Genomic DNA, 20,232 nt, shown 5'->3' with positions numbered 1-20,232 from the left:
TAAAGCGATTTTTAAAATCGCCAGCGCTTAAAAAAAAAAAAGCACAAAATTGCTGCTAAAGTGAACAAGCCCTCAGATGGAAAGCGGCAACCTCCGCTGTCCGTGCCCCGCCCCCTGCAGTCACAATGATGCGGAGTTTGCATTCTGCTAAAATATACGAATGCTTTCACAATTATAAAAACAAAAAAAATTCTTCCTTGCTGCAAATGATCAGTGAGGTGCATGCATTTCTGGCCTGCATGCAAGTTTCATGCAAAATGTAAGCACGGTGGAGTCGGACCTATCAAATGAACTTCCTGTCAATTTTGATTGGCCCAAACCTAAAGCCTGGTACACACTTTCAATTAGGATTGGCCGATCACTGAGCAATTTTACCACCTCCATGTAGTAGGTGGCTCAACAGTGAATGCTATGAGCAGATTGTGTAGGTAAGCCTTCATACTGCATGGAGGTAGTATAATTGGTCAGTGATTGGCCAATCAAAATTGAAGGTTTGTACCAGGCTTTACACTAACATTGGGAGAAATCGTGATGAGATTAAGGAAAACCTCTTTTTGAGAAGTATAAGCAGATTTGTTTTTATCAGGTATGTAAAGTAGTAATAAAGTTGATTCTCATATCTTTACATTGCAGAATGTTTGGTTTATCGGTTCTATACATTACATCCATTTATTGGTAAAGATTGCCTTTCCTCTTAAAGTCAACCAAGCACCATTTTTAGCACCCATCTTAATAGCACATTAAATATGCATGCCAACGATCTGGCTCACTAATAAGAAAAAAACCTTCAGAGCTCGTTCACACTAGAGGAGTTTTTGGCAAAATTTTAAGTGCGGGTGTTTTTTTCAAAAACGCCCTGAAAGCGCTTACACTATTAACCACTTAAGTCTATCTGGACGGATATATCCATCCAAATAGACTCTGTTGCTGCCACTGTGCCGTGGACGCAATCGCACGCGCCCCCACACGTGCTCCCGCCGCCTGCCGTTAGCCCCGAGATCAATGAATGGAAATATAGTTCCCATTCATTGATCTAAGTCCCCTGCAGAAAAATCGATGGCCTCTTATCAGAGGGTGCGGTCTTTATGCAGAAAAAAAAGTTTCCCGTCCTCCTAATGCTTCCTGGAAGCGAGATCGTTCGCTTCCAGGACTGTTTGACTGTGGTCATCTTGTGGCCAAATAGTAAAACTACACCCACTTAAATTTTTTATTAAATAAATACATTATATTACATTTAAAATTAACTGTTTACCTCCCACACCAAAATTACCCAAATACATTTTTTTAGTAAGAGAAATAAAAAAAAAAATTACAGTTAAAAAAAAACATAAATAGTTACCTAAGGGTCTGATTTTTTTTGTATATGCATGTCAAGAGAGTATATTAATCTATATTTTTTTAAATTATAAGCTTGTAAAATGATGGATGCAAATTGAAAAAAATGCACCTTTATTTCCAAATAAAATATTGGCGCCATAAATTGTGATACGGACATAATTTAAACGGTGTAATAACCGGGACGAATGGGCAAATAAAATACATGGGTTTTAATTACGATAGCATGTATTAATTTCAAACTATAATGGCCAAAAACTACTATTGGAGATATTGGTCAGTATGTTTGAAAGTGTTTAGAGATGTCACAGATGTTATCTTCACACCTTCCCTGTGGATAAATAATGGGCAGCTAGTAGGGGAGGGGGAAGAAGGGGGGATGTGGCAGCTCCTATAGCTATTAGAAGCCACGGGGGAAAAAAAAGTCTTGCTTGGTTCCCCTTAAGACAGAATCAGCAGACGTTATCACATCTGTAGTGAAGTTCACATTACTCTGGTGATCTATTGATGCGCTCTTCATTTCCCCTCCCCCAATGAAATAACACGGCCTAGCGAATCGGAACTTACTCTCAGCCGCTGCGAGGAGCAATTAAAGTCCCGCGCCGTGCGTTTATTGCTTCTTATTTAAAATCACTTTGCCCTTAGGAGAAGAGTAACTCGCACCAAACGCCCCCACTCCAATCACGTCTCTAACGTCTCCTCTTCCACGCCGATTACCGCTTCCGAAATAGCCGGCGTTTCTCCCGGCGACCTCAGGCAGCTCACATAACCGCACAGCGTGCCTGAGTCCAGCGCGCTCTGTACGAAAACGAATATCGCTTCTAACCCCCCATCCCCCCCTCACCCCGGCTGACAAACTCAGCTAAATAATTGATTGATTGAGACAATTGATTTTCAGACTCCAGGTTTCCAAAACCGAACTTTAATTTGAAATGCAATTAGGAGCGCGCCTTCAGCCAGTAATAACTCGTCCATTCTTCATCGATGACTGAGACTGCTGGAAGGCGGCGGAATAATGGACTGATCCGACGCGGGATGACTTTGCGAACCTCGCTTGATTTAGTTACAAGAAGTCAGGTTTATAAAGAAACGAGATTAGCAGTTTAGAATAACGCGGTGACATCAAAAGAACGCAGGACTAGTCCGATGATAGCCTTTCATTCATCCCTCCTGCAAAGATTCCCCTAAATCTGCGTCCATGGTGGTGCGTTGCGGCATTACGGTCACTTTGTAACGCAGCCTGCGCTTTGCAATGTACCTTCTATGTGATGTTCACAGTGCAGCGGGTGCATTGCAGTAGAATTGCGTGCGGCAAAATGCACGCCTTAACTGCGACTGTGAAGCAATCTTTTCTCTGACGCAATGCAACGCCTACTATGAACCTAGCCTTAAAGGGGCCGATGCTCCGGCCCCGCCTCCGGTTCACTTCTGAAATTTCTCACTTTAAAGTCAGAAAACCCCTGCGCCTGCGTTGCCGTGTCCTCGCTTCCCCTGATGTCACCAGGAGCATACTGCGCAGGCACAGACCATACTGAGCTTGTGCTATACACTCCTGGTGACATCAGCGGGAACGAGGACACGGCAACGCAGGCGCAGGGGTTTTCTGACTTTAAAGTCAGAAATTCCAGAAGTGAACCGGAGGCGGGGCCGGAGCATCGGTGAGTGGCTGCGCGGGCACAGGATGCCTGCGGGGGACCATTAGAAGCCACGGGTAAGTTCAACTCATTTTCCCCCGACCCCCTACAGTATTCCTTTAAAGTGGAACTTAACTCTTGCACAGGACAGAAGGAAAGCATAGAGAAATGCACCCTGTATGTATTTAGAGTGTTCAGCCTGTGTAATTACTCCCTCATCTGTGACTAATCACAGGTTGTAATTTGAACCCTCAACTGTGTCAGCTTACTGCCAAGGCAGAGCAGCTAATTTTTAAACACAGGATGCTAACAATAGGTCTGCTTCCATGAAAGTAGGAAGTAGACACATTGCAGCTTTATTGCAGGATATGTATCAGCCGTAACAAAGAAATGTTTTTCTTTAAAGGTGATTATGCTGTTGCTTATCTTTTAGAGCACATAGGAAGTTCTGCGTTTAGTTGAATTACTGGAATAAATAGACTTTTGCAAGATGTTCTAATTTTTTCCAATTTCACCTGTAACAAGGCATGGTCTTGAGATGAGATGCAAAGTTGTGTGATTATGAGAAGTTTGTATGGAAATGTTATGCAGCTTTGTAACCTGGATCCATCGAATTTCACCTTGGCTGGATTTGATCGGACCATGTTTAACCACTTCAGCCCTCAGTCATTTTCACTTTATGCATCCGAGCAATGTTCACCTCCCATTCATTAGCCTATAACTTTATCACTACTTATCACAATGAACTGATCTATATTTTGTTTTTTCCGCCACCAATTAGGCTTTCTTTGGGGGGTACATTTTGCTAAGAGCCACTTTACTGTAAATGCATTTTAACAGGAAGAATAAGAAAAAAACAGAAAAAATTCATTATTTCTTAGTTTTCAGCCATTATAGTTTTAAAATAATACATGCCTCCATAATTAAAACTCACGTATTGTATTTGCCCATTTGTCCTGGTTATTACACCATTTAAATTATGTCCCTATCACAATGTATGGCGACAATATTTTATTTGGAAATAAAGGTGCATTTTTTCAGTTTTGCATCCATCACTATTTACAAGTTTAAAGAGGAACTCCAGTGAAAATAATGTAGTAAAAAAAGTGCTTCATTTTTTACCATAATTATGTATAAATGATTTAGTCAGTGTTTGCTCATCGTAAAATCTTTCCTCTCCCAGATTCACATTCTGACATTTATTACATGGTGACATTGTTACTGTGGGCAGGTTATGTAGCTGCTCCTAGCTGTTTTGGCTGTTAGAGACAGCTGTAAACAGCTAATTCCTGTCTGTGAACATTGTTACATTGTGGCAGTTTGCCCAGAGTACCGCGGTACTCAGAGCTTCTTGTGGGAGGGGTTTCAGCACAAAATCAGTCATACAGCGCCCCCTGATGGTCTGTTTGTGAAAATCATTATATTTCTCATGTAAAAGGGGGTATCAGCTACTGATTGGGATAAAGTTCAATTCTAGGTTGGAGTTTCTCTTTAAAATAAAAAAAAAAAATCGAAATATTTAATCTTTACATTGATATTTAAAAAGTTTAGACCCTTAGGTAAATATTTACATGCTTTTTTTTATATATATATATATATTGTAATGTTTTTTGTTTTTTTTATATTAAACATTTTATTTGGGTATTTTTGGGAGGGTGGGATGTTAACAGGATTTTTTTTCTGTAAATATGTGTTGATTTTAATTTTTTTTTACATTTAGTTGTAGTTTTACTTTTTGGCCACAAGATGGCAGCCATGAGTTTGTTTACATGATGTCACTCTAAGCGTAAGATGTACGCTTAAAGGGACGCATAGGGATGCTAGAGCCAGAAAAAGCGAAGCTTCCGATAGAAGCTGTCGCTTTTTCTGCGGGGGAGAGGAATCAGTGATCGGGCACCATAGCCCGATTCACTGATTGCCTGATAATGAACCGCAGGTCGGGAGCACGCGTGCGATCGGCCGCAGGAGCGCGCGGACGCGCACATGGCCTCCTGGACGTAGCTAATACGTCCAGGAGGAGAAAGTAGTTAAGCAGCGTAACTTTGCATAATCCTGCATTATCACATAATTCATTTGCATCTCATTGACAATCCCTATTCATAACATGAAAAAACATTCAGGCTAGGTGCACACTTAGCAGAAACGGTAGCGTTGCGAAAATACTGCGTTTTTGCCGATAATGGAAGTCTATGGACCGCAGGAAAAAAAAACATATAAAAAGGCATATGCGTTTTCTATGCGTGCGTTTTCAAAAACACTGGTTTTGTTGCATAAATATGCAAAAATGCATCAGGATGTTATATATTTTTGTAAAAAAATTGTTTTGTGATATATTTCCCCTTTCTGTTGTCTTCCTAGTTATTTGCATAAAACGCAATTGTAAAACACATGAAAAACGCATACAAAATGCATATCGAACGATTTTTCACTAGAAATTGGATCGTTAGTGGCCACCTTTAGAGCGGTTCGCTGTAATATCACATCCAATTTATTTTCAAAACAACTGAAAGGGGGGGAAAAAATGAAAGTGGAAAAAGTGTAATGATAGCGGCAGTGGAATAAATAACAGATGGAAAAACGCACGGCGAGTTTCCGAAACATAAACCATTCATGTTACGAAACATTGTTTTATTTTCGGAGGTTAATGGAGTAAGATGAGGCTGCGTTGTTTGATGCATTAGGCGGCGTTCTCATCAGCGTGCGGAATGATACGCTATCCTAATTGCCTTCAGAGCTGACATTTTACCCACGCTGCCCCTTTTACCGGATTCACAGATTTTCAGAAACTGGAGCATCTGCCGATACTGCTGGTAATTGTAGCATTTCACAATCCGCGGAGCCTACGTGGTCTGGATGCAGGAATAGAGGCCATTATCCCAAAGGACAGGCTGATGAATGTATTATTGGAATATCAATGGGCATTATCAGAATTTCCTCTTCACAAAGAAGATTGGCTGAGACATGAGGGAAGGCTAGCTGAACTTAACCATTTCTGCCGCCCGGACGTGAAGCTCCCATCCGGGCGGCTGCTCTGCTGCGGTGCTGCGCTTTGGCGCGCTCCCGTGCTGTCTCCCGGTAGCCCTGGGATCAGTGAATGGGAACATGGTTCCCGATCACCGATCCGTGTCCCCAGCAGAAAAACCGAAGAGCTCTTACAAGAGGCTTCAGTCTTTCTGCACGTAAAATCTTCCGCGTCCCCCTTGTGCTTCCGCTTAGCGAGAAGCACAAGGAGAAAAAAAATTCAAGGTGGCCATCTTGTGGCCAAATAGTAAAACTACATCTACATATTTTTTACATTACAATTTACACATATAATAACATTAAAAATTAACTGTTTATTTCCCACACCAAAATATTACCCAAATAAAATTTTTAATGGACAAAAAAAATGTACAATAAAAAAAGAAAAGAAAAAAGACATAAATAGTTACCTAAGGATCTGAACTTTTTAAATATGCATTTGAAGGGGTTATACTACGAACATTTTTTAAATTATAAGCTTGTAAATAGTGATAGGCGCAAAACGGAAAAAATGCACCTTTATTTCCACCATACATGCACCATACATTGTAATAGGGACAAAATTGAAATGGTGTCATAACCGAGACAAACGGGCAAATAAAATACATAGGTTTTAATTATGGTAGCGTGGATTATTTTAAAGCTATAATGGCCGAAAACTGAGAAATAATGATTTTTTTTCCATTTTTTCTTATTAATCCTGTTAAAATGCATTTATAAAAAAATAATTCTTAGCAAAATGTACCACACAATGAAAGCCAAATTAGTGGCGGAAACAACGAGATGTAGATCAATAAATTGTGATAAGTAGTGATAAAGTTATTAGCGAATGAATGGGAGGTGAAAATTGCTCCGATGCGTAAGGTGAAAAATCCCCGCGGGCTGAAATGGTTCAAGGCCTCCTTCAGACGGGAGGCTGAACTGTGCGCTTGGCGAGCAGTTCAGCGTTCCAACTGGTGCCCGCCAGTGCAATTTAGAGGCAGACGAATTCCAGTGGTTGTAACATCAAGCGCTGACACGCACTGATGTCGCGTCTAAGTATGGCTGCGCTCAGATGGTACACAGGGGGTGGGTGCCTCCTGTCCAACATTGGTACTGACCACTAACAAATGCCCAGCCGAGTGCAGGAAAGCAACTGACAGGCGGTGACTGCCTTCCCTGTCAGCTGCTAGTTTGAAAGAGGCCGCAGGGCTCAGGCACACTATAAGCGCTTTTCTGAGCGCTTTTTGGCCTCCAAAGCTTTCTGAGAGCTTTTTAAAAAAACCTCTCCCATTAACCTCCCTGGCGTTATGATTATTTCTATATTTGGGATCTAAAAGACGTGCAATATGTTCACAAGCTTTTAGACCTTAAAAAAAAGAAAAAAGAACATACCACAGAGAGATCTGCAGCAGCTCCTATATATATATATATATATATATATATATATATATATATATATATATATATATATATATATATATATATATATATATATATATATATATATATATATATATATAATTTATTTAAGCACCCTTATTATGAAAAATATTATGAAAAATAAAGTACTGCTTCTCGGGGGAATGAGAGATCACAACCGATCACTTTTATAATGAAGAATAATTATCGTCTCAGCGTATTGATTAGTCCATCTCTGGCTGGCTTGGGATATCAATAATGCTATAGGCAGGCAATCCTTAACCTCCCTGGCGGTATAATTCCCGCGGGAGGGTTTTTTTCACCTTTTTTTTTTTTTTTTAGCATGTAGCTAGCCTAGCGCTAGCTACATGCTTCCCCCCTCCCCGCGGCGTCCGCCCGTCCCCTCCGTTCGCCGCCGGCGCCGCTTGCCCATAAGGAAATCCCGTTCTGAACGGGAATTCCTTGAGGGCTTCCCCCATCGCCATGGTGACGAACGGAGTGACGTCATCGACGTCATGGACGTCGTGACGTCACAGGGAGTCCCGATCCACCCCATAGCGCAGCCTGGCGGCGATTGGCCAGGCTGCGCAAGGGGTATGCGGGGGGGGGGCTGTATCCACGGTGGGTAGCGGCGCGTCGGCGGCGGCGATCAGACCAAACACACAGCTAGCAAAGTGCTAGCTGCGTGTTTGAAAAAAAAAATTATGTAAATCGGCCCAGCAGGGCCTGAGCGGCACCCTCTGGCGGCTTAACCCGTGTCACACACGGGATTACCGCCAAGGAGGTTAATGATCCAACTCTGTACAGGGAGGGGAAAAAAAAAAAAAAAAGTATAGCCTGAATAGGGAAGACTGAGGCCGTTTGCTCTCAGTTAAAACGGAAAGAAAACTGATTTTCAAAGTAATGCCCATGTTTTCCTATGGCACCTTTCACACTTAACACGTTTTAAAGAGACTCTGAAGCGAGTCTACATTTACTTTTTTAACATGCAGCTATGTAAAGAACTATAACCCCAACTAAAACGCTGCTATCCCATGGCAAAACGAGGGGTTAATACCCCCAAATCCCCTCCATGGTGCCCGGGAAGCGCTTCCTGAAGAGGCAGAGCTAAGCCCTGTAGCTCTGCCTCTCAGCGCGTCAATCCCCGCTGATCGCCACCTCTTCCCCGCCCCTCTCAATCTTCCTTCACAGAGAGGGGAGGGGGAGAGGCGGAGATCCGCACGGCGATTGATGCACATAGAGGCAGAGCTGCAACTCATAGCTCTGCCTCCAGGAAGAGCAAAATCCATGACCAAGAAAGTCGTGGATTTTGCAGGGGGATTTGGGGGGTATTAACCTCTTGTTTTGCCGCGGGATAGCGGCGGTTTAGCAGGGGTTATAGTTCTTTACATGGCTGCATGTTAAAATAGTGAATTTAGACTCTCTTCAGAGTCTTTTTAACTGAAATCTTTGTCACAATGCACTGCTATGGAAAAAACACATACTAACGCATACCAGCGCACATACTAATGCATACCAACTGATTACATGTAAACGGGGCCTGACAGTATAAAACATGGGAAAGAGGAAAAAAGGCAGAGAAAGAGAAGATGAAGGGAAATGATGAACTGGATTCATGATGGACTCCAGACCCCTCATGCTGTCCAACTCTATTCAATATTCATTCAATATAATTCATATTCAATATCCTGTTAAATTTGGATAGAAAATGGCTATAAATTCATTGCAATTATTTTATCAAAATTTGGTAATGATGTTATGAGGATGGACAAGCATTTTCTTATTAAAGGACCTGTATCGCGAACATGGGCATAACAATAGACCCTGCAAGAGATGCAGCCGCAGGGGGGCGCAGAAGCCACAAGGGGCACTGTCCTGAGAGATTGACAACTAAGGGCAAGGAGAGAAAAAACTTTCAGCTAAAATGTAAAATACATATAAACACATACAAATGAGAAGTATGTTTCTTCCAGAGTAAAATGAGCCATAAATTCCTTTTCTCCTATGTTGCTGTCACTTACAGTAAGTAGTAGAAATCTGACAGAACCGACAGGTTTTGGACTAACCCATCTCCGCACGGGGGATTCTCAGCATGGCCTTTGTTTATAAAGACACTCCCTGAAAAGAATTTATACAATGATGTTGGCCAGCCTCCCTGCTCGCTGCACACTATTATTGACAGTTGGACGGAGCAACTGCCATTTACTAAGTGCTAATGAAAATAAAATAAACCCTGAGAATACCCCACGAGGAGATGGGCTAGTCCAAAAACCTGTCATCTCTGTCAGATTTCTACTACTTACTGTTAGTAACAGCAACATCGGAGAAAAGTAATTTATGGCTCATTTTGCTCTGGAAGAAATGTACTTCTCATTTGTATGTGTTAACGTGTATTTTACATTTTAGCATTTTTGCGATAGTGGGCCTAAACTGAGATAACAATTGTTCCCCCCCCCCCCCCCCCTCCTCTCATAGACTTCGCTTTTTTTTTAAAATAACGCACAGTTCTACAGTATCTTATGTTTAAAAACGTAAAAATAAGATTTGATGTTTTATTGTCACTACTCAATGACACAGTTGTCCAAGTGTCCCAGATCTAAAATATATGTATTGACCTATTTTTAGGTCAATACATATATTTTAGGTCAATACAGCTGCTTTCAGAAGCTGTTCTGTGCCAGGAAAGAGTTTAATGGCTGTAATTCCTTATCAGTGAGGATTACACTATAGTCAGACTGCTATAACCAGTCCTGACTGGAGAGAAACTGTCACTTGCATATCTAAATGTTTAACCCTTTCAGGCAGAAAAGACAAAAAAGAACTCCACCTAGTTATTGCTTAGCACTGTACATACACATGTCTATCTCATCATGTCACCTCAGGTACAGTTTAATCATTGTCCAGACCAATCACATTTACTACAGTGTTCGCACTTATTTATGTAAAGTCTAAAGCTTTTTCTGCACGTCCGTTTTACGTTTTGTAATTTTTAGGTTTTGTCCTTTGGTATTTTTCTCTGTAATTTAGCGGTTTGTACGCCTTTTTAATGCGATTTTTCAGATTGTGATTTTTCCGCGCATTCCAACCAAGTTGACGGATCAGTTCATTTCGGCGAGCGGCTCTGAGAGCCGAGCGCCGTCATAGCAGTGCTATGATGCGTGCCCTGCGTAGCCGTAATTGGGGGCTCTGGCCATGGGCATAACAATAGACCCTGCAAGGGATGCAGCCGCAGGGGGGCGCAGAAGCCACAAGAGGCACTGTCCTGAGAGATTGACAACTAAGGGCAAGGAGAGAAATTTTTGCAGGGGGGCCCAGTGCAAATTTTTGCAGGGGGGCCCAGTGATTTCTAGCTACACCCCTGGCTCTGGCAGCCACCAGACCCCGAATTACATTTCCCTCTGAGTTGCAACAACTCGGAGGGGGAATAATATTTAACGCCGTCTGTGAGCTTAGCAGCGCCATTCGGCTCTCCCTGCACCGAACTGAGCGGCGCCGAAATAATATGTACCCACGAAGTTGATTTACATTTACAGAAAGTATCTAATTGATTTCAAAAATTGGATGTAATTTTATTGCATAACATATACATTTTTTTATGCATTTCTATTGAGTTATTTTTAATGCGGAAAGCACACAGAAAAAACATCACTGTTGCATGCTTTTAAAAATGCAGAAAATTCGCACAACACAAAAACAATAAAAAGAAATGCAGGTCAAATGAGATCCCGTTACCCGTAGACATACATTAGATGTGTGACGAATGCTAGAACGCAAACCCGCACGTTGCACTCAAATTCTGATAAGTGTGAATGGCCCCTTAAGAGGAAATACAGTTTGGCATAACATACAAAAAAAGCAGACTCACAAATTCTTATTAACTTTGTAGTTATCCTACCTGTGTTTGACCAAAAGTAATTTCCTACTTGAAAAAAATGCAGCTATCCCCCTTCTGGTCACAGCTTTCTAATACTGGAAGCAGCCATCCTGCATAGTAATGCAATAATCAGATCAATCTGTAAGCACCAAACCGCCCTCTTTCTGAATGTTCATGTTTCTTAGTTTGCACAGAGAAGCTCCCTGCTATAGAAGTACGCCCTATCTCCTGCAGTCAGCGATAAACCAACAATTTTTAGGCAGTCCTGAGAGCTCAGTGAGGTTTTAGCTATGTGACTGATGAGGCTCCCAGGAGACAATTAATGTAATCTTATTGACTCTTTTCAAGCATTTATTTAAAAAAAAAAAAAAAAAAAGTTTGTTTAGAGCTTGTGAGTGTTTCCCATCTAGTAGAACAAACAGAGAGCAAATGTTTGACTTTTTTTGTTTCACTTTAACTTATCGCAATACTCAGTGCAGGGTTGGATACAAAAAGTTCTTTTAAGAGTTTTCATTTAAACCCTAATAGAAATTGAAGTTTTATTAGTGATCCGATTGTGGTCAAACTCCGAGCAAATATCCGGGATCTTAGTTGGTGGATGGATGTAGAGACCTATTTCGTTAGATGGTTGAATTGTTTCTGAAGTCTAGGCTGCTGTCATCCATGGCTGATTGTGTTATTTTTATTTCTTCTCGGCAGGCTCCCGGCGTCTGTCCCCTCCCCCAGTAGAATGACCACCGCTGGTTCGGATGAGTATTTCCAAAGCTTGAACCATGCCGAGCAGACTTTCCGGAAAATGGAGAGTTACCTCCAGCAGAAGCAGCTCTGCGATGTCCTTCTCATTGCCGGGAATTACAAAATTCCCGCACACAGGTGAGCTCACCATGATGATATGGCGATCTATGTGGGCCCAAGCCAAGAGCAGTGGAGTAAGCTGGGGATTAACCATAGCACACGATTTACATTAACCACAACAAAAATAACCTTCCTCTCTTCATGTGCTATTACTGAGACAGTGGGGAGAAGGAAGAAGAGACGGTTAGAATTGCTCCATGTACTTACCAGTATTGGTTTTAATGGTTTTAAGGGGAGGGTTCCGTGTGACAAGTTGCTGGGAAGTTTTTGCATGTCATCAATAAAGTATATTTTGTAATAGCACATGAAGAGAGGAAGGTTATTTTTGTTGTGGTTACTGGAATCTGTAATACCAGAATCTCTCCTCAGAAGTCTGAGTGGTGCTACAAATTAATTGGTGGCCACCCGATCCTAGTTGTTGTGTACACGATTTACATGTTTTTCTTTATTACTTGGTGGTAAACCTTGAGAGATGGAATGGAGGGTTGGGTTGTGTAGGTTGTTACTGAGGCGACCATGAGAGATGGAATGGAGGGTTGGATTGTGTAGGTTGTTTCTGAGGCGACCTTGAGAGATGGAATGGAGGGTTGGGTTGTGTAGGTTGTTACTGAGGCGACCATGAGAGATGGAATGGAGGGTTGGATTGTGTAGGTTGTTTCTGAGGCGACCTTGAGAGATGGAATGGAGGGTTGGGTTGTGCAAGTTTGTTTCTGAGGCGACCATGAGAGATGGAATGGAGGGTTGGGTTGTGTAGGTTGTTACTGAGGCGACCTTGAGAGATGGAATGGAGGGTTGGGTTGTGTAGGTTGTTACTGAGGCGACCTTGAGAGATGGAATGGAGGGTTGGGTTGTATAGGTTGCTTTCGAGGCAACCTTGAGAGATGGAATGGAGGGTTGGGTTGTGTAGGTTGTTACTGAGGCGACCTTGAGAGATGGAATGGAGGGTTGGGTTGTGTAGGTTGTTATTGAGGCGACCTTGAGAGATGGAATGGAGGGTTGGGTTGTGTAGTTTGTTTCTGAGGCGACCATGAGAGATGGAATGGAGGGTTGGCTTGTGTAGGTTGTTACTGAGGCGACCATGAGAGATGGAATGGAGGGTTGGATTGTGTAGGTTGTTACTGAGGCGACCATGAGAGATGGAATGGAGGGTTGGATTGTGTAGGTTGTTTCTGAGGCGACCTTGAGAGATGGAATGGAGGGTTGGGTTGTGCAAGTTTGTTTCTGAGGCGGCCATGAGAGATGGAATGGAGGGTTGGGTTGTGTAGGTTGTTACTGAGGAGACCTTGAGAGATGGAATGGAGGGTTGGGTTGTGTAGGTTGTTACTGAGGTGAACTTGAGACATGGAATGAAGCATTGGGTTGTGTAGGTTGTTACTGAGGCAACCTTGAGAGATGGAATGGAGGGTTGGGTTGGGTAGGTTGTTACTGAGGCGACCTTGAGAGATGGAATGGAGGGTTGGGTTGTGTAGGTTGTTTCTGAGGCGACCTTGAGAGATGGAATGGAGGGTTGGGTTGTGCAAGTTTGTTTCTGAGGCGACCATGAGAGATGGAATGGAGGGTTGGGTTGTGTAGGTTGTTACTGAGGCGACCTTGAGAGATGGAATGGAGGGTTGGGTTGTGTAGGTTGTTACTGAGGCGACCTTGAGAGATGGAATGGAGGGTTGGGTTGTATAGGTTGCTTTCGAGGCAACCTTGAGAGATGGAATGGAGGGTTGGGTTGTGTAGGTTGTTACTGAGGCGACCTTGAGAGATGGAATGGAGGGTTGGGTTGTGTAGGTTGTTATTGAGGCGACCTTGAGAGATGGAATGGAGGGTTGGGTTGTGTAGGTTGTTTCTGAGGCGACCTTGAGAGATGGAATGGAGGGTTGGGTTGTGTAGTTTGTTTCTGAGGCGACCATGAGAGATGGAATGGAGGGTTGGATTGTGTAGGTTGTTACTGAGGCGACCATGAGAGATGGAATGGAGGGTTGGATTGTGTAGGTTGTTACTAAGCCGACCATGAGAGATGGAATGGAGGGTTGGATTGTGTAGGTTGTTTCTGAGGCGACCTTGAGAGATGGAATGGAGGGTTGGGTTGTGCAAGTTTGTTTCTGAGGCGGCCATGAGAGATGGAATGGAGGGTTGGGTTGTGTAGGTTGTTACTGAGGAGACCTTGAGAGATGGAATGGAGGGTTGGGTTGTGTAGGTTGTTACTGAGGCAACCTTGAGAGATGGAATGGAGGGTTGGGTTGGGTAGGTTGTTACTGAGGCGACCTTGAGAGATGGAATGGAGGGTTGGGTTGTGTAGGTTGTTTCTGAGGCGACCTTGAGAGATGGAATGGAGGGTTGGGTTGTGTAGGTTGATTCTGAGGCGACCATGAGAGATGGAATGGAGGGTTGGATTGTGTAGGTTGTTACTGAGGCGACTATGAGAGATGGAATGGAGGGTTGGATTGTGTAGGTTGTTTCTGAGGCGACCTTGAGAGATGGAATGGAGGGTTGGGTTGTGCAAGTTTGTTTCTGAGGCGACCATGAGAGATGGAATGGAGGGTTGGGTTGTGTAGGTTGTTACTGAGGCGACCTTGAGAGATTGAATGGAGGGTTGGGTTGTGTAGGTTGTTACTGAGGCGACCTTGAGAGATGGAATGGAGGGTTGGGTTTAGTGTTGGGCGAACAGTGTTCGCCACTGTTTGGGTTCTGCAGAACATCACCCTGTTCGGGTGATGTTCGAGTTCGGCCGAACACCTGACGGTGCTCGGCCAAACCGTTCGGCCACATGGCCGAACTAAGAGCGCATGGCCGAACGTTCCCCGAACGTTCGGCTAGCGCTGTGATTGGCCGAACGGGTCACGTGGTTCGGGCCCGAACGCGCTCTGATTGGCCGAACGGTCACGTGGTTCGGGTAAATAAATACCCGAACCACGTCATATCTCCGCCATTTCTCTGTGGGTTTAGCTTTGGGTAGGCAGGCAGGGTAGTTCGCTCTCCAGCCACGCTAGCCAGGGTCCCCCCCCAGTCATTGTGTGTCGCTGCTGGGAACAGTAGTACACCGCTCGCTCAGCCACACTATATATAGCATTGTTTACTGCCACTGTGTACCTCGCTCAGCCACGCTATATATAGCATTGTGTTTTCGGACACTCTGTGTACACGGCTTAGCCTGACTAATATAGCATTGTGTGTACTGCCACTGTGCACCTCGCTCAGCCACGCTATATATAGCATTGTGTTTTCTGACACTCTGTGTACACGGCTTAGCCTGACTAATATAGCATTGTGTGTACTGCCACTGTGCACCTCGCTCAGCCACGCTATATATAGCATTGTGTTTTCTGACACTCTGTGTACACGGCTTAGCCTGACTAATATAGCATTGTGTGTACTGCCACTGTGCACCTCGCTCAGCCACGCTATATATAGCATTGTGTTTTCTGACACTCTGTGTACACGGCTTAGCCTGGCTATATAGCATTGTGTGTACTGCCACTGTGCACCTCGCTCAGCCACGCTATATATAGCATTGTGTTTACTGCCACTCTGTGTACACCGCTCAGCCAGACTATATACCGTTGTTTACTGACACTCTGTGTACACCGCTCAGCCAGACTATATACCATTGTTTACTGACACTCTGTGTACACCGCTCAGCCTGACTATATAGCATTGTGTGTACTGCCACTGTGCACCTCGCTCAGCCACGCTATATACAGCATTGTGTTTTCTGACACTCTGTGTACACGGCTTAGCCTGACTAGATAGCATTGTGTGTACTGCCACTGTGCACCTCGCTCAGCCACGCTATATATAGCATTGTGTTTTCTGACACTCTGTGTACACGGCTTAGCCTGGCTATATAGCATTGTGTGTACTGCCACTGTGCACCTCGCTCAGCCACGCTATATATAGCATTGTGTTTACTGCCACTGTGTGTACACCGCTCAGCCAGACTATATACCGTTGTTTACTGACACTCTGTGTACACCGCTCAGCCTGACTATATAGCATTGTGTGTACTGCCACTGTGCACCTCGCTCAGCCACGCTATATATAGCATTGTGTTTTCTGACACTCTGTGTACACGGCTTAGCCTGACTAGATAGCATTGTGTGTACTGCCACTGTGCACCTCGCTCAGCCACGCTATATATAGCATTGTGTTTACTGCCACTCTGTGTACACCGCTCAGCCAGACTATATACCATTGTTTACTGACACTCTGTGTACACCGCTCAGCCAGACTATATACCATTGTTTACTGACACTCTGTGTACACCGCTCAGCCAGACTATATAGCATTGTGTGTACTGCCACTGTGCACCTCGCTCAGCCACGCTATATATAGCATTGTGTTTTCTGACACTCTGTGTACACGGCCTAGCCTGACTATATAGCATTGTGTGTACTGCCACTGTGCACCTCGCTCAGCCACGCTATATATAGCATTGTGTTTACTGCCACTCTGTGTACACCGCTCAGCCAGACTATATACCATTGTTTACTGACACTCTGTGTACACCGCTCAGCCTGACTATATAGCATTGTGTGTACTGCCACTGTGCACCTCGCTCAGCCACGCTATATATAGCATTGTGTTTTCTGACACTCTGTGTACACGGCCTAGCCTGACTATATAGCATTGTGTGTACTGCCACTGTGCACCTCGCTCAGCCACGCTATATATAGCATTGTGTTTACTGCCACTCTGTGTACACCGCTCAGCCAGACTATATACCATTGTTTACTGACACTCTGTGTACACCGCTCAGCCAGACTATATACCATTGTTTACTGACACTCTGTGTACACCGCTCAGCCTGACTATATAGCATTGTGTGTACTGCCACTGTGCACCTCGCTCAGCCACGCTATATATAGCATTGTGTTTTCTGACACTCTGTGTACACGGCCTAGCCTGACTATATAGCATTGTGTGTACTGCCACTGTGCACCTCGCTCAGCCACGCTATATATAGCATTGTGTTTACTGCCACTCAGTGTACACCGCTCAGCCAGACTATATACCGTTGTTTACTGACACTCTGTGTACACCGCTTAGCCAGACTATATAGCATTGTGTGTACTGCCACTCTGTTTACACGGCTCAGCCAGACTATATAGCATTGTGTGTACTGCCACTCTGTGTACACGGCTCAGCCAGACTATATAGCATTGTGTTTACTTCCACTCTGTGTCTGCTGGGCCTGGGAACAGTAGTACACCGCTCACCCGCCACTGTATAGCATTGTGCTCTGTGTCGCTGCTGGGAATAGTGGTACACCGCTCACCCGCCACTGTATAGCATTGTGCTCTGTGTCGCTGCTGGGAATAGTGGTACTGTATAGCATTTCTGTACTGCCACTGTACTGCTGCCAGTCAGCGTGTACAGTAAGGATAAGTGAAATGAGGAAGAAATCCGGTGAAAGAGGAAGGGGCAAGGGAAGAGGTGTTTCCCCTGACGGTTCACGTACAGGCCACAGGGGAGCACCCAAGAAAACCCACTCAATACCGCCCATGTTGTCCAGGACAACAACCCTCACAAATCCAAAAGAACAGGACCAGATAATTACTTGGATGGCCTCTCAAGCGTCCAGCAGTGGGTTAAGCAGCACCAGCACATCACGCACGAGGTCCGAGTCCTCAGCCAGTTACAAGGAGCCAGTGGGCACAAAGCTGACACAACCGGCAGTGACACCACGCACACAACTGCCAGATAACCAGTCCGATGAATTACCTCAGGACACAATGGGGTATTCGCAGGAGCTATTCCCAGCCCAACAAACTTCCACCTTTCAAAGGTCAATGGAGGAACAGCCAGAAATGTTGTGCCCGGATTCACAACCATTAACTGTGGGAAATGCACCGCGCACTGAAATACAAGGCGAGTCCGAGGAGGACTCGGAAACCCAAATCCCAGAGCAAGTTGGGCAGGAGGGGTTGCAATTGCAGGAGGTCGGCCGACAAGATCTGGAAGACGACGTTGGAGTGAGCTGCGCAGAGGTTGTTCTTGGGAGCTCTACTCCACGGCGGCGGCCCCCCACAATGACATATGACGAGTTTCAGGAGATGGAAGAGGAGGGTATGGACAATGTGGACATAGACCCAGATTTTGTTTGTGACCGAGAACATCGCCGTCGTAGCAGCAGCACAGATGAGTCTGTTGAAGAACCCACTGCTGCCCGAGTTCGCCTTGTGCCACAAGGTAGGCGGCGCGCAATTTCAGGCACCGCAAGCATGGAAGTTCAAGTGAGAGGCAAAAGAGGCGCAAACAGAAATCGCCAGCAAGGCAGGTGCTCCAAAGTCTGGGCTTTCTTTGAAGACTGCACTGAGGATGTTACCATGGCGATTTGCAAGGTGTGCAAGACCCGCCTGAGCAGGGGGAAAAGTATTAACAACCTCTCCACCACCAGCATGAGCCGCCACATGCTATCCAAACATCCCACTCTGTGGGCAAACTCGGCAGGACAGGGTACCAGCAACACTGCCTCCCTTGGGTTCACCAGACTCACCACCAGACCCGCCTCAGCAGCAGCAGTAGCCCAGCCATTGCGTGGTTCGCAACATTCACAAACATCAGACGACGCTGACACTGTCACTTTCCGGAGTAGTGCTCTTGAGGTCTCCCAGTGTTCATCAAACACAACAACCAACAGCCCTTCCGTGTGCAGCGCTACGGTTCAGTTGTCTGTGTCGGAGATGTTTGAGCGCAAGAGGAAATTGCCAGCAAATGACCCCCGGGCCGTGGCAGTAACAGCCAGCATAGCCAAGCTTCTGGCCTGCGAAATGCTGCCATATCGAGTGGTGGAGACAAACCGCTTCAAGGGCATGATGTCAGTGGCCATCCCACGTTACGTGGTTCCCAGCCGCTACCACTTTGCACGCTCTGCAGTGCCTGAGTTGCATGAGCACGTGGTCAGCAAAATAACCCGAAGCTTGAAGAATGCCGTTGCCTGCAAGGTTCACCTCACCACTGACACCTGGACGAGTGCGTTCGGCCAGGGTCGATACATCTCCCTTACCGCGCACTGGGTGAACCTTGTGGAGCCTGGCAGCGATTCCTCACCTGCTACGGCGCGGGTGTTGCCCACGCCGCAAACAGCTGCACCGCCGTCCCTCCCACTGGATAACAACAGCAGCACCTACCTCTCTGACTCCTTCTCCTCCAACGCATCTCAAAGCTGTACCTCATCCGGAAACGCTAACCCAGCAGCAGTAGGATCGTGGAAGCAGTGCAGCACAGCTGTTGGCATGCGTCAGCAAGCGTTGCTGAAGCTGATCTGCCTTGGGGATAAGCAGCACACAGGGGAGGAAATTTGGAAGGGAATAAAGGAACAGACGGATTTGTGGCTGGCACCGCTGGACCTGAAACCGGGCATGGTTGTGTGTGATAATGGGAGTAATCTCATTCGCGCTTTAAGGTTGGCTAAGCTGACACACATCCCTTGCCTGGCGCACGTGATGAACCTAGTAGTTCAGCGGTTCCTGAGGACATACCCAGGCGTGGCCGATCTTCTGTTGAAGGTGCGTCGAGTGGCCAAACATTGTGGAACTTCCAGTACTGCTTCGGGGGCACTCGCCAAGATGCAGGAGCGCTTCAATCTCCCCCACCATCGCTTGCTGTGTGATGTCCCTACGCGCTGGAATTCTACGCTGCACATGCTAGCCCGCTTTTGCGAGCAGAAGAGTGCAGTGGTCCAGTACATGACGGCGCAGTACCGAGGCGCATCCGGCCAGCTGCCAAGCTTCTGTGGATCCGATTGGGCCAACATGTTGGACCTCTGCCAAGTCCTCCAAAATTTTGAGCAATCCACGTTGCTTGTGAGCAGTGACAACTCTTCAGTCAGCATTACCATACCACTGCTGTGTTTACTGAAGAGGTCAATTTTGAAAATCAAGGAAACAGCTGTCATGATGCAACTGGGGGAATCTGAAGGAGAAAACGATCAGCGTGATGGTACCAACATCAGGCCATCCGCCTCAGGAAACGCTGGCCCCAGCAGCTATGACGAAGAAGAGGAGGAGGAACAGCTGGAGTTGGAGCAGGAATTTCATGCCACCACTGACGAGGGCCAGAGCGGTGCACGTTGGACTTCCACAATTCAGCGCGAATGGTCAGCAGAAGCAGACCAGGAGGAAG

The 20,232-nt window shown here is 45.3% G+C and overlaps 1 protein-coding gene across 3 annotated transcripts in view; it reads left to right on the top strand.

The window, feature by feature from the left end:
* KLHL4 (kelch like family member 4) overlaps positions 1 to 20,232 on the top strand; it is a 223,128-nt gene that overhangs the window by 116,539 nt on the left and 86,357 nt on the right. For 2 of the 3 annotated variants that reach the window (XM_068250007.1, XM_068250008.1), the window contains exon 2: positions 11,965 to 12,138. In XM_068250007.1, coding sequence (XP_068106108.1) covers positions 11,965 to 12,138 — 174 coding nt within the window. Of the gene's footprint in view, positions 1 to 9,656; positions 9,722 to 11,964; positions 12,139 to 20,232 lie in introns of those variants that run through there. The other variant, XM_068250010.1, reaches the window with a different exon arrangement.

Source organism: Hyperolius riggenbachi, chromosome 8 (assembly GCF_040937935.1).
Source record: "Hyperolius riggenbachi isolate aHypRig1 chromosome 8, aHypRig1.pri, whole genome shotgun sequence".
NCBI classification, from domain to species: domain Eukaryota; kingdom Metazoa; phylum Chordata; class Amphibia; order Anura; family Hyperoliidae; genus Hyperolius; species Hyperolius riggenbachi.
Note: the sequence above shows the minus strand (reverse complement) of the source record. Positions and strands in the feature narration are given on the sequence as shown.